Source organism: Myodes glareolus, chromosome 7 (genome assembly GCF_982192425.1).
Source record: "Myodes glareolus chromosome 7, mMyoGla1.1, whole genome shotgun sequence".
NCBI lineage: Eukaryota > Metazoa > Chordata > Mammalia > Rodentia > Cricetidae > Myodes > Myodes glareolus.
In genome coordinates, this window is record NC_142032.1 from 7,931,845 (window position 1) to 7,947,172 (window position 15,328).

The following is a 15,328-nucleotide window of genomic DNA, read 5'->3' on the forward strand; positions in this document are numbered from 1 at the left end:
AGTGTGTGGACATGTGTGAGGTGTGTGTCTGCCACTGAGCTGCATCCACAGCTACTCAATTTCCTTTCTTTAAAATATATTTTATTTTATAGAATTATGAACCAGGAGTGGGGGCACACGCCTTTAATCCTGGCACTCAGAAGGCAAAGGCAGGTGAATCTCTGTGAGTTTGAAGTCAGCCTGGTCTATATAGTAAATTTCAGGTTAGCAAGAGCTACATAGTAAGACCCTATCTTTTAAAAATCAATAAATAAAGAATAAAGAAATTATTATTATTATTATTTGAAACAAGGTCTCTCAATGTAGTCCTGGCTGTCCTAGAACTTACTACATAGACCAGGCTGGCCTCAAACTCACTGAGATCCACCTGTCTCTGCCTCCAGAGTGCTGGGATTAAAGGCATGTGCCACCATGCTTGGCTTATGACTTAAAATTATTAAAGAAAGAGATTTATTTAATATGCATGTTTGCTGTGAATTTCAGAAATATAAAAGTAGCAAGAGTCTAACAAAATCATTGTCCATTCCCCCATGAACAAATGATGGCATTATAGTCATTTTTACTCAAATAAACCTTTTTTATAAAAGGTACATATATGTAAACACAGCCAAGCTAGGCAGCACATGCCTGTTATCTCAACACATCAGAGGCTGAGGCTGGAGGAGGGAGAGTTTGAGGCCAGCCTGGGTTACATATCGAGACCCTGTCTAACTCCCCCATATATGCTGCCATCCCCTTCAAGATGTGGCCCAGTCCAGTCCCACCCTCATTTCCCCAGAGACAATTATGGATGGTTTGTATGTCTACCAGTTTATGCTTGAATCTGTCTACATGTAAAAGTATAAACATGAATCTTTTTCTACATGTGTGTGTTCATAAAACAGCATGTAGGACTAGTTTCGATAAAATCTCCCAAGAAAACACACACATCTTAAGTTTCTTTCAGGACTGAGCACAGTTATAATGGATTGAAAATTAGTAAGCAACAGTAGATGGCCCAGACCTGGTCCTAGACCAAGATTTACTCCCTGTGGGTCCACCGGGCAGTCTACTTTCCTGGGAAAGCGGGATGAAAGGAAAGGGCTCTGAGGTCCCTTCCACCTTTGAAATCCGATGACTGTGAGGTTCAATTTCCTCATCTGTCACACAGATACAATAATGCCCTCTGCTGTACAGAGCGCCCAGAGATCAAAGTGGCCATGCAGGTGCTTTGCCGAGTGGGATGACCATTTCCACAGACTAGCTGTTGCCGGGGTCCGGGGAGACCTTTGAAAAAGCCACTGTAACATCTGCACAAGGTTTGGCTCGGATGCCTGTGTTGCGGGCCAGGCCGTATGAAATTATTTCATTTTCTTTACCCTTGTAATCCGGGACAAGCATTCCAGCACAGCAGTTCCCTAACTCAGAAGATTTAGTGAGCGAAAAGCCCCAGCCTCCTACAGTCCTCTCTGGGAAGGTCTGTCCAGCCCGCTCTGGGCTTTCAGAGTGCAAAGAGCCCGGATCCTTCAGGGCTGGAATTGGTTTGTCTGAGATGCAGTTTTTCAGGTAGAATTTCACTTGTTTCATAAAGATTAAAATCTAAGAAATTGGTCTAAACTCTGGGACTAGGGGACATTTATCCCAGTTTTCTCAGAAACATTAGATACGATGATCTCTCAGCTGAGACACTTTTCCTGGAGGCAGCTGGGGCTGCTGAGAGGAAAAGCAAGCTTCTTAATTCTAAAGTGTGAAAGTTTCAATGCTCAGGTCCCTAAGAAGCCAAACTGTTCGCCTGTACATATAAACACGAGCTAAATGTCCGGGGTTTCTAGGCAACGCCGCTCCAGTAGAAGTCAAAGTGCACTGATTTGTCCGTGCCATTGTGTGTTCTAACCCACCTGCCCATGCCCCTGGAGAAGCACCAGGCTCCACAACGAAGCCCACCTGTCCAGGCAGCCTTCTCGCACTTCCCACACAGGGTGCTCCAGAAGACCCTCCACTCTCCATTCCTTTACCGCCCTCCCGCAAAACTGAACACCGAATCAGCTATCCGGCTTCCCCATTACCCCGTGATCATTTGAAAGCAGATATTACATGACCCATTCAGTGCCAAAGTACCCAGCAACAGGTAGAAATGTAGACCTAATTAACATTTCTTTTCCATGGACACAGTGTTCCATGTGTGAACATACAGACAACAGTTACAAATCACATCCTCAATTTGTTTTTCCAGCTAAATAGCTCATGCATGTATATTATCACAAAGCTTTGAAAGATGAATCTCTGGGGAGAATTTGGATTGAAATCAATCCTTGATCACTGTCAAAACTATGTTAATACCACCAACCACATCAAGTATAAAATTCTAAAACATTCAACTAACAGATTTGTTTTCTCATTTTCCCTTTTAGCTGAATCTGAAGAAAATGCCACTTCAGCGTGTGATTCAAGGAAATGTGTGCAATCTACATGACTCGGAGATGAGCCGTGTGCACAGAAAGGGGCCTGTGTTCTCCGAGCTCTCTTTTCAGTCCTGGACACTGCCGGAACTTTCTGCGTGAATGCACAAGATTGTTATGAAGTTCAAGTCCATTTTAAACTAAAACAAAATTTTAGATTCATTTAAATGTTCTCCAGCTAGCTGGTCTTGCCCTAGAACTACGTGCCCTGGAAACTAACTGATACACTTAAAGCTAAGGACAAGGCAGGAATCTCTGTGAAACCTCAGAGGCTGGACAGGCTAATGACAGGGCACTGTTCAGGTTACACATGACAGCAGCAATTCGCAAACTCTGCAAAACTCCAGGAGAACTCAGAATACAGGTGCTGGGTGCCGGGTTCTGCTTGCCCAGCTTCTGACTCTGGAGGCCTCCGGCAGGCCTGGACGTCAGCATCCCTAGCAAGTCCAGGTGATACTGATGCTGGGCCTTGAGAACACTGCGCTGGGATAGTTTAGGAAATACTGTGCGAGTCCAAGAAGACGGTGAGGGCGGGGAATTCGGTCTCTCTCTCTAATAGGCCCCTTCCACCGACGACACACCAGCACACCTAGAAGGGGTTTCTTTCTGCAGATTTCAGGCGCCGCAAAAGTCATTTCAAGAAACACAAGCAATTAATCTTCTAACACTCCCGCCCCGTGAGACTCAGTCAACATTGTCAATCTCTGCCTTTCAGAATAAAAACACTCAAAAAATAAAACAAAAAAGTCGGTTTTCCCAAAGCTGTCATCTCTCAAGATCTGGTGGCACTTTTGGAATCAAGGACTTTTTAAAATACTGACCCTTGGGTCTCGCCTCTGAAGAATTTTATTACCCCGGGACCCAGCCCTGGGTGTTAGCTGCCCAAGGCACTACCATGAAGCAAAGGCTGAATTAGAAGTACTGTAAAGGCATCTCTTGTAGTCTACAATCTTCCAAACTCCAGTTGCCCACATGGCCCAGTGCAGACTAGGAAGAACTGTCTTTCAGGATGATGGAGACGCAGATCTCAGCACAACCGGCTATTGGTGACAGTACCAGGTGTGTGTCAGGAATACATATGTGGCCTAATTCCTTTAAATTCTGCTGCCTCCATGAGAAGAACATAAGGTCAGAACCTGAGTGATAAACTATATAACTGTATATTGGGAAAGTATACGGCTCCCAAAGTGAACAGGAATTTGTCGTAACTTAAAGCACATCCCTTTCTGAGTATCACCTGCAAAACCTAGGTACTTTGCAAGGCTCAGAATATTAAACCTAGGTTACCTCTACATAAACTTAGGTGACCTCTAATAAGAGAGCGGTGTCTATCTTCTCTTATTAGACAGAGCTGTGATCATACGAAAGCTACCACAGAGCACAGATGAAAAGCGAAGCAGCCACGGTTAGAGGACGGCCCATCTCTGACACCTCCACCGTCCTTCACAGTATTTTCCAGAGCAACACAAACCAAGTCTGTATTTTAAGATCCGAGCAGATTGAAAACTGTTTTGCCTGAGGGTAAAACTTGAAGGCTGGCTTTCTTTTTACTTGAAACTGCCTCTCTCCCTCTGCCCTCCACCCCATGCATCCCATGCATTGCTAATTGGGAGCAGCCCACGCTTGACATGTACACAGCCATCTATGGTAAAATTGATTACTATATTACTATGGAAAGTAAGGAAGTCATTTCGTTCAAAATATCAGATTCCACAAAATCATACACAACAGCTGTTGGTGTGCGCACATGGGGGAGGGGCGAGATCAGCTCTCCCTCTTCAGCTTCCTGATATCCTTGCAAAAAAAAAAAAAATGGGGTGGGAGTAAAGACAGGGAAGGAAAAAAAAGGTTCTAATGCATTTAAGACAGAAACCAACAGTGAAGCTAATTAATGATTTGTTCGATGTTTTTAAGGTTCAAAAAAAAATCCCATGGTTCAAGATAATCTCTCAGGCTGTTTTATGGGTGTAGCCCTCTGTTACACTCTTTCAAGCAGAAAGTTGGTATTCCTCCACCGGGGCGTTGAAGCTAATTTTAATTACATCAGTTAAAAAATAAGGTGAGTCATTGCTGGTTGTGCTGGAACCTAAGAGATCACAGCACCCATGTCCAAATATGTCTTGGAACCTCACTGCCGACTTTTAAGCACCCACTTGTTTATTTGCAGATTCTTAATATCGTTTTACTTAAATTTTTAAACTTTCCTTAAAGGTCGCTAAAATTCCCACTGAGGCCACCTTCAGGGGTGCTTAGAAACAATTCGCAAGAGAGTGTCTCGGGGCGAAATTTCCCCAGCTTCTAAACCGTTACCATGGCATTCGCCTCCCCGGTCAGAATGGGTCTGAGTCTGTACTCAACGTTGCCGACCATTTCAAACACCTTCCTGCTCATATTCCATCGCCGGAAAACGCCATCCATAAGCCCCAGACACCTCAACCAAAGAGATCCTCAGCGCTCCTAAGGTTTCGGGGTTCTGAACGTGTCCACTTTCAGTCTCTCAGGTCTGATCAGAGCGCAATCTGATTCCTCCAGACTTACTGACATCGGATTGCTGATTTCACCACAGGGTCATGAGGTGCAGCTTGAGGTCACATGTTAAACCGCCCTTGGGAATAATTTATTAAAATTCTTTTAAACAAGAGGGTGTGGAGATCCCAACAAATCGCATACTCATGCCCAGACAGTTTGCGCCAAGAACACGGTCCAAAGCGCCGCCTGGACTGGAGGATAAGACAAACCCCTTGACGGCGTCCCCCCACCCCCGCCTTGGGCTGGGGAAAGGTAGAGTGATGTCATGCGACCTTACCTTTCAGAAACAGCCCAGGGCACCTGGCATGAAGGGCTGACCTGCGGCCACAGAAGCTGGGGGTCATTTTGGGTGTCGCACATGTACCTCCCTAGGAAATTCCAACAACATTCTACCCGCTTTCCGCATGCCAGCCACGACAAGCCTCCATCCACTTAAACTCTCACGAGTCTGGGAAGGGGCAGAGGAGAGGGGGGCTGCGGGTGGGATATGAGCAAGCGAACCAGCGAAAGAGAAAGAGCGTCCCGGGCACTGCCTACCGTCTGCAAGGAGGGTCACATGCCGCCGAGAGCCATTCCTACCGCATTACACACGCTGAGTGTAAATGGCAAACAATATCAGTCTACGTTTATGCCACATGTTCTCAGCCTCTTCACATACCAACACCCAGGCCAGCTCTACGCAGAGGTCTCGGGAGACTACCTCAAGGAGGCAGTCTTAGGCTAAGCCTGCGCTGCATTTTTAAGAAAATTCCAAAGCCTCCTGGCCCGGTTCACGTCCCCATTTCTGTTGCTGTTACTGATGACGATTTGTTTTGTTTTGTTTGTCTACTTTTCTAGATTTTAGAGTCACAGACGGCAATGTAGTCCTAAAGACACTCACAAGAACCAGAACACTGACTCGGCCAGCAAACCCACACTCTCTGGACTTGCCTGCTAAGTTCTGTAGCACTGGATAGGGTGAGAAAGCCTGCTATTTCCTGTGCACTAGTGACTCAGTGCCTTGCAGCAGGAAAAACGAATTCTCCATTGCTCTAGGCAGTGGCTGGAGGTGACCATCCCCTCCTACAAAGATGGCCAGATACTTTTTTTTTTTTTTGTCAGACTGGGAGAAGGAGAAGGGACAGGTGGTGGCATCCTGGGATAGAGACCAGGGACATCAAATATCAACAGTGCTTGCGGTGAGGAAACCTCTCTCAGGCTGGGGTCTTCAAAGCCACCTTGCAGAAGACACAACCCACCTCCTGGAACCCCGAAGTCCCTCCCTGGGAAGACGTTGCTGACACCCTACACTCACCTTCTCTGTGGTCAATTACTTATAAACCTGCTATTCTTTCCAGCAAACACTTTCTCTTGCCAATTTTAATTGCTCTTTCAAAAAAAATCTTGCATTTAAATCATCAAACCAAATTACACCACCATGTGATTTGTGGAATTAAAACCTGCTAGCGCACCTCCAGGTGAGATGAGGCCATCACCATTCCCATCGGGCTGATGTTCACCCAAGGGAGCCAGCATTCACTACAACTCCCTCCCAAAGCAAACAGCAGAATATGCTTTAGATGAAAATCTCTCAACAAGCTTACAACGTGGTGGGTGTTTACTGAGCTCAGCTCATTATCTTAGAACCTTTGGGGGGGGTGAAGATTGAGGTTCCTGTCTTTACCAGCCATGGGGGTGTGAACACAGGGGCTCACCCTGCTGCCAGGAACGACTAAACCCACAGATGATGGGCTTCTAAGGCTGACAAGGTGGAGGGAGAACAGGCTGTGTGCATCTGCACAGCTTGTATCCAGCTGTGCCCCAGAGCCCCGCACCCTGCCCCCAACTGCTCCAGAGCCCCTGTCAAGTTCCTAGGCGAGCCTAGGGGTACCTCTTCCTAATTTAGCCACAGCTCACAGGCTGCTCCAGGCTTGCTTGAATCTCAGATGTTAACTCAGCCCTAGAAACCTAAGTCCATTGGTCCCAGATCATGACCTATGAGAATCGGCCACATATCTGTGTCTCTGCCCAGGCCTCAGGTCCCTTGCTGACTTAGGTTTCCCAAAGCCCTGGAGATCTCACATGGCGCCCTTCCCAACCGTCCCTGGGATAAGGGTTTTCTCTGAAAAGCACTTCACGCTAACTCAACCCCCAAAGCAGGAAACAGCAGCTCTGGCCCATCTGTCATTAAGGAGACTTTTCAGAGAAAAGTCAGTGGGGTAGGCTAACCACAGGGAGGGGAAGAAGGAATCATCCTGTGACAGCGCTGTGAGTGTCTGCTACAATGAGGGCACCATCGTGATACACTGGGTGTGACTTGACTCTCACAGGGTGTCCTGATCTATGTTCTGGAGTGTGAGTCCCAGCAGAAGCAAATTCCATGCTTTGAATGAGTCTTTCTAACTGCATGGTCCTACCTCGTCCCCAGAGGCTAAGGTACCCCAGGCAGCATTGCACACTGAAATTCAGTTAATGAAATGTTGGGGGAACAACACTGTGCCACATAAAGTAAGGAGAGATGTATCTGGAGACGGTTCGTTTGTTTCCCGGCCTCCCAGACCCAAATAATCACACAGAAACTATATTAATTACAACATTATTTGGCCAGTGGTTCATGCATATTTCTAGCTAGCTCTTATATCTTAAATTAACCCATTTCTATTAATCTGTGTATAACCATGAGGCTATGGCCTACAAGTAAGTTTTCTAGTGTCTTTCTCCTTCAGCAGCTACATGGTGTCTCTCTGACTCTGCCTACTCTCTCTGTATGTATCTCTGTTCAGATTTTCTGCCTGGCTTTGTTCTGCTAAGCCATTGGCCAAAACAGCTTTATTCATCAACCAAGAAAAGCAGCACATATACAGAAGGATATCCCACATCATCTCCCCTTTTCTTTCTAATTAAAAAGGAAGGTTTTACAAAACAGTTATCAAGCAAGAATTGTAGTTACAATATTTAGTTCGTTTATATTTGGTAATAAAAGAAATTACTCTAAATCATATATCCTATCTTTATGAGTCTAAAGTTTTATATCTAACTTATCTTTTATCATAACTAAGGAAAACTATTACAATAACTACCTGTCTTCAACTCTTCAAAGACCCAAGAAGGATATATTACCTAAATAAATAGGAAGTGCATTGTAAGCAACTTCCAAAGTTCTAGAAATGACAGAGACATCTTTCTGCCTGGACAGTCACCCAAAGTTCTTCTTTATCATTGGGGCATCCAATCTTCAGCCCACAGACCCATAGTATCTGGCAGACTTTTCCATGAAGAAGGAAATTTCAAAGACAGTTCTGCCTATTGGCAGTTTGTCAGTCACTTTCTAATATGTCCTGAAGAATATCTGGCAGACTCTTTCATGAAGCAGGAACCCCGAAGGACCATCTCACCTTTAGGCAAGTTCAGCAGTCTTTTATCTGTGGGTTCTGCATGTCCAGTTCACACAGCATACCATCAAGCATCCCACATCATCTTTGTATATGTAATTTTACTATGTTAAAGTTAAAAGATTCCTTTTTAATTAGACAAAAAAAGGGGAGATGGTGTGGGATGGCCTTCTGTATATGTGTTGCTTTTATTGGCTAATGAATAAAGCTGCTTTGGCCTATGGCAGGGGAGAATATAGCCAGGCTGGAAGAGAGATACCATGTAGGTGCTGAAGGAGAAAAACACCTACTGGTAGGCCACATTCTCATGGTAATACATAGATTGATAGTTATGCATTAATTTAAGATGTAAGAGCGAGTTAATAAAAAAACCTGAGCTAAAAGGACAAGCAATGTTGCAATTAATCTAGTTTCTGTGTGATTATTTGGGAGGCTGGGAAACAAATGCTGGTCTCCATTTACAGAGAGAACAGTGGGCGATATGGAACATGAATGTCATGACATCATGCCTCCTGTCTCCCACAGTCCCTTCATTTTCACATCTTTAAACACTGTGATCACTCTTTGCACTAGGCAAGTGCTTCACCCTGAGCTACATCCCTGGTCAACTGGCTCACCTAAATCCTGCTATCCACTTTGATGTTATTGGTCTCTCCAGCTGCCATGATAGAGGAGGACAATTTTGCCTTTAGCCCTGGGGGCGTGTCCTGTACCAGGTGCAGTAGTGGTTCTCAGGGAAAGTAGGAGAGAGAACCGTTAACTAGAGCCCATGGGTGGAGGAGGTTGAGGACCAGTGACCATAATGATGTATGGTCACCTTGGTGATGTACGATAAGGGCTAAGTCTGGTTTCATCACCCACTCACTGGAGACTTCTAGCAAACTGCCAAGGTCCTTGTGGTTCAAAACACCCAAGTGTTGAGTCCACAGGAATTTAAGGACACAATGTAGACATTTAAATCTGTGGAGATTATTCTCATACTACTATGTTTTACATAAAATGTCACTATGCAAAATAGAAGTATAAATGTTAGATTCGATAACATGCACATACATAATACATTTGGTTTGTATTACTTTTAGGAAATTTATCAAATAGATAGTAAAGATTAAATGGTAGATTTTCCACTCTCTTTTTTCTAACCCAAAAACTTCTAGATTTTTCCTTAACGAATACATTTTTTTTTCATTTAAAAAATGTGTTTACAACACAAATGGTCTGGTTAGACTAATACTGCTCCATCCCATCTGGCTAATGGAGCCTCCAAATGAATTCCCGAAGGAAAGTGACTTGGTTCCTTCCTCACAGCAGGGACACCTTAAGAAGTAGATGCTAAAAGTTAAGAATGAAGTCTGTGTAGGTAAGCGTGCCCAAGTGAGACACTGGCATGCTGGTCTCCACATGAAGGTCATTCCCATCACATGATTCAGATGGCTCTCACACTAATGGTCTAAAAGGACCGACTGCAAAAGGAAGCAGATGTCAGCATAGTTTGTAACCTCAGACTTCTCCCCCAGAGGGGTCAGCGACATCAGCATCCTGCTGCACACTAAACTTGCTCTCTACAGCTCTGCACTCTCCCCCGTGTCCCCTCACCTCAGAGCAGCACTGTCACCACTGGTCTGGGTTCTTTTTGACAGTCACCTAGGACCAAGGGTAGTAGTCGGGGTAACACTCAACCCATGGCAGCAGACTTGGCTATGTCTCAGGTTGAACATTTTGATCCCCTTTGCTCAGTTTAAAATAACGGTCAGGGCCTTACTGCGTAAATGTTTTTCTTCTGATTATGCAAGCAAGGAGAATAGTAACCAAAGACGACCGCAGGCCAGCCCGGGATTAGAGGCTCTGTAGCAGGGCCCCCTCTAATCCTCAGTACACGGAGCCAGGATTGGCTCCCTGTCTCTGTTTTCTCTTGGGACGCTTGCTGAAGCAGAATCCCCTTCTGTCTGAGCTTGGTGAGCAGAGCTGGAGCTTGTTGGGCCCCCAACACACCTGTGCCTGCAGGGGCGCCCCAGGAAAAACTAGGAACAGAGTTGGGGCATGCCGCCCCTTCACACACACACATACACACCCACACGTGCAGGGTAGCCCCAGGAAAAACCAGGAGTGGGAGCAGAGCTGGAGTGTGCATGGCCCTCCCCAGTCTCCCACTGCCTCTGACTAGGAGAAGTCCGGAGCACCTAGAATAACCCAATTGTTGGCTAAGTGTTGGGAATATAGCAGCTCCTCTTCTTCTCTTTCTCTCTCTAGTCTCCTCTCTCCTCTCTCGTTCCTTTCTCTTACTTAACCCTTTCAACACAAAGCAGTAATTACATTAAGCCATCTTTAAACACCAGCCCCCCTTTAAAACTCAAAGCTGGCCTTGCCATCTTTATCAATGGGGAGCAGAGCTACCCCAGAAAAAAAAAACAAAGTTTCAGCCCTGCAAGGTGGGTGGGAAGACACAAATGGAACACAGTGTGACCTTGAGAGAGTAGTGGTGGAGGGCAGGTACAAGACCCAGTGTGCAAGCAAAAACAAACTCAGGACTTGTCCCAGAATGCACAGCTGGGCCTTCAGAAAGGCTGTGTCTGTATCCTGTGTGGACAAGGGTCAGCTACAGCCCACTAGTGGAGGAAATCAACGTGGTGAATCAGACAGTGTGGGCACAAGCCTAGCCTAAGAAAGGAAATTGAGTCGTTGGTGCATGGGGCTCTCAATTCCCATCTAGCTAAGTCTTATTCTTCTGTGGGTTCCTGGGGACCCAGAGAACAGGAGTGGGAAGATCATTACATTTTACAGGTTTGCTATTGAAACAGAGGAATGTAACATGCAGGCACAAGTCTCACTGTGGCGTTGCAGACTGGCCAGACGCACAGAACCCTCGTAGAAATTGCTCCCATGCTGGAGCTTCACCATCGACTAGAACATCTATAGCCACACAGATACATTTCTGCTTATGCCATTAATATCAAAGGCTGGGGTTCTGACTATGTTAGCATGGGGACCTGAGTTCAGATCCCTAGAAAGCACCCAGACACAAATCCAGGTATGGAGGTGCATACCTGTGACCCCAGTGCTGAGATACAGACACAGGGAACCTGGCTGGGGCTCATTGGCCAGTCAGCCTAGCCAATCACTAAGCTCCAGGTTCAATGAAAGACCCTGACTTGAAAATTAAGGTGGAGAGCAGCAGATGAAGATATCCTCTATGGACCTCTACCCTCTGCACATACACACACAGGCACATGAGGGAGACACACACACACAAACACACACACACATGCTTTTCAGCTCTGTTTCTCTATGGCACTAGCCACATTTCAAGCACTCAACAGCCAACACACCTACATCAAACGGGACATTTCCAGCCTTCAGAGAACTCTATTAGAACTTCTTCAGATTGTCACGTGACTGACTCTACCCACCTCAGACCTCTGTGCTGTGGTCACCTTCTCAGAGAAGCAAACCAACCCTTGGGAATATAAGGCAGGATATGTGGCTGCTCTCTGTCCCTTTCCTGAAGATAATTTTATCAGAAAGAAATTATCTTTTTTTCTTATTTTATCTTGTGCTTGATTGCCACTAGAATACAAGCCACACGAGAGCAGGCTTCTTGCCTGTCTTTTTGACTGATCCATGTCCAATACCTAACAAAGTACCTGGCACGTATGCATTCTTGTAGATGCATGTATAAGAATAGGTAACAACAGGCTGGGCTGCTGGCTCAGCAGGGAAAGGCACACGCTGCCAAGCCCAATGATTTGAGGGCAAATCCTGGCATGTACAAGGTGGAAGGAGAGACTCGATTCCTGAAAATCACCCTTTGACTTCCACACATGTGCCATGAGATATACACATGCACACATATGTGTGCACAGAGATAAATGAATCAAATGTTAAAAGAAAGTAAGAATAAACAAGATCCATCTCAGACCTGAGATGTAGCTCAGCTAATAGAGTACTTGGTTAGCATGTCCAAAGCCCTGGGTTTGATCCACAACACCATATAAATTGGGTGTGGTTATGCATGCCTCTAATCCTAGGGCTTGCCAAATGGAGGCAAAAGACCAGGAGTTAAACTCATCCTAAACCACATGGCAAGTTCAAGGCCCACTACATGAACCTGTCTCAAATAAACAACAACGAAAAGAAAAGTCAGGAAGAGACACCAGTTTTGATGAATAAGTCACAGTGGGGTATATCCATCACTCTGTGATTGACATCAGTCATTGCAGTGGCCTATCTTTCCATGGACCAAGATAATACCTGATCATAGACCCTTTAGAAGCCTATGATGCTACCAAGAATGAGCATGCTGAGGTAGGAGCATAAAACTGGCTCTCTAGCTCTCCTCCAGGACCCAAGTCGCCTGCCACCCCTACCACCCTCAGTCCAAGCCCAGCAGGTAATACTGTCTTCCTCCCTTCTTTTGCAAAGGAGCAAGATCCTCTCTAACAAAGCGGCGACACTCTGTAAGCACGGTCTCCATTTTCCTCTATGTGTGTGTACACGAACACACAACTAGACGGGGTAAAGTCTAAGTGTAAGGCTGGCACTGCCTCCTGTGTAGGACTTTCTGATAGCCTCAGAGTAGCCACCCCGCTCCAAGCTTGCCTTAGGACTTACTTCAGTGAAAATCTGACCGGCTAGAGTATGGCACTTAGCAGACACAATCCTCACAGCTAAACGCCACGGCTCAAGGATGTGAAGACTGTAATGCACACCATGTGTCTGCCATAGGGCACCGAACTTGCATAACTAGCTAAGTATAACAGTCATCTTTAATTGGGATCAAAATACTCAGGCACATTATCAGAGAACTATGGGAGGAGGGAAAGAAGCAAATAAAAAGCCAAACAAAAACAGATGGGATCCATGCTATGAACCAAACGAGGGAGGCACCATCACAATCAAGGAAGTTGGAAGGGCTAGATGCTAAACAGCCCCCTATTCTGCCAAGGAAAGGGGGGGCAGCTGGAGCTTTGTCAGTGTGCCCTTCAGTCCATGTAGAGGAAAGAAACCTAACTCTGAGCTGTTTTCCTCTTAGAGACCCCCCAGCCATTGTTCCTCAGTGTTTTAGCTGATCCTCCCCAGTGTTATTTAATAAACACGTGAACCCTGTTTGTGTAGGAGCGCTGTAGGGCAATGAGCCTTGAAGGAATTGGCAAGGAGATATGTCTTAGCCTCCAAAGTTTTATTAACTTGAATTCCAGCACCATTTGATCACAATGTCCAGGAAATTGGGTCTGCTCTGATGTTTGCCTCATGAATTGACCATAGAAATTGTCCCAACTCCGGTCAGAGGCAGCAGAAACAAAGGTGAGAACATCAGGATTTTTCCACTTTGAGTCTTAAGCACAGAAGCACAGCTCTGCCTCTATCCCCTGACCAACGTGCAGACTCCCTCTGTCTGGGTGAAGCCTAGATGTGAAGGGTGTGCACTGAGTGGTGAGAAAGGAAGGGAGGCCAACATCACAGCCGAGTCACTTCCCCAACATTCTTGGGGGCCCCTCAGTTTCTCTGTTAGGAGGTCTTGCTCGCACTCCTCACAGAAGCCTAGACTTGTAAACACTCAGAGGAGAGGGCTCTCGATACGTGGCTTGGAGCTTTCCAGAAAGAAGCCTACAAAATGTTTCCTGAGTGAACAAATGACTTGCAGGCTTTTCCTCAGGTCCATGGTAGTCTCTGAGATTTCCATCTAAATGTGGAATCCAGAGAACAATCAGTCATAAACTCATGATTTAATTCATTAGAAATTCATTGTGCATGTGTCTATCAGTCTGTTCATGTGTGTGAGCATTTGATGGAGGTCTAAGGAACCAACTCAGCTGCCATTCCTCAAGCACCATCAGCCCTGGGTTTCATCGCTGTTGGAGACAGGATCTAGGGTAGATGACCGAAAAGGTCCAAGGATCGTCTATTGCTGCCTCCCCAGAATGTCAAACCCAAGCGCCATGCACAGCACTGCGTGAGTTCTCGGGTTCAGCTCAGGTTCTCGTGCTTGCAAGACAAGTACTTTATGGCCTGCCTGATCTCCCCAGCCCTGACATTTGGAGTTTAAAGTTTGAAAATCCAGCACCAACTGGTCAAAGCATGACATTATGGAGAGGCCAAAGAAGAGACTAGCAAACCCAGGAGTGGCCTGAACTTATTTGCTGATGTACCCTAAGTCATGACCAGAGGCAGGAATCCACCTTCATAGTCACAGACACACGTTGGAATGTTAAAGATCAGGGCAAGAGAAAAGACTGCACTGAGTAATATGCCTAAATCTGAGCCAGCTGCCCTTACAGCCAGTCACTCTTGAAGAGACCAGAGCTCAGCCCCAGGGCAGTTGAGGGCCAGGCTGAGAGACCGGATGCCCAGCTAAGAGCAGCTTTCCTTTGGTGTCTCTTTTTTCAAGACCAAGATGAAACTTACTGGTTAAGAAATCAGTTAACCCTCTACAACACAGCAGATAGCATTGAGCAGAATGGGCTTTTCAGTTCTGTAATGCTAATAAGTAGTCAGAGAAGGCCTATCACGCATGACCACTCCAGAGCCCATGGGCCCTGTGCCTGTCAGGATAGCTATGAATTCAACCCAACACATTTGTAGATGACAGCGTCATATCACAATGTCGTAATGTTGGACATCCCTGAAAGTCTACCCAATCAGTTTCCCCCACAAACCTCTTAGAACTAATACAAATCTGTTACCCTGCATTCCCTTGACCATTCTGCTTCTAAAGTTTCTGAATCTCCCGAGGACAAATATAAATATCAAACACATGCACATGATCACACACGGTAGAAATGGAATGTCCTTTTCCCAGGAGGGTGGGTGTGATGGGTTGGATTCTCTGATCCACACCTTTTGCTGAAAATGGCTCATAAAAAAAAAATCTTTCCAGGGGGTGGTGGCACATGCCTTTAATCCCAGCACTCAGGAGGCAGAAGCAGGTGGGTATGTGATGGAACTACAGATTGTGCAAAATGAGGTAACCCAGACTCAGAAAGTCAGACATTA

General features: G+C 45.8%; 1 protein-coding gene across 2 annotated transcripts in view; it reads right to left on the bottom strand.

Moving 5' to 3' along the window:
• Positions 1–15,328, bottom strand: part of Rbm20 (RNA binding motif protein 20) — a 190,083-nt gene that overhangs the window by 66,715 nt on the left and 108,040 nt on the right. Inside the window, exon 1 of one of the 2 annotated variants that reach the window (XM_048423878.3) lies at positions 5,245–5,463. The exons of the other annotated variant lie outside the window; for it this stretch is intronic. Within the exon in view, the coding sequence (XP_048279835.3) occupies positions 5,245–5,327 (83 nt within the window). The 5' untranslated portion in view covers positions 5,328–5,463. Of the gene's footprint in view, positions 1–5,244; positions 5,464–15,328 lie in introns of those variants that run through there. 2 annotated transcript variants of the gene reach the window in all.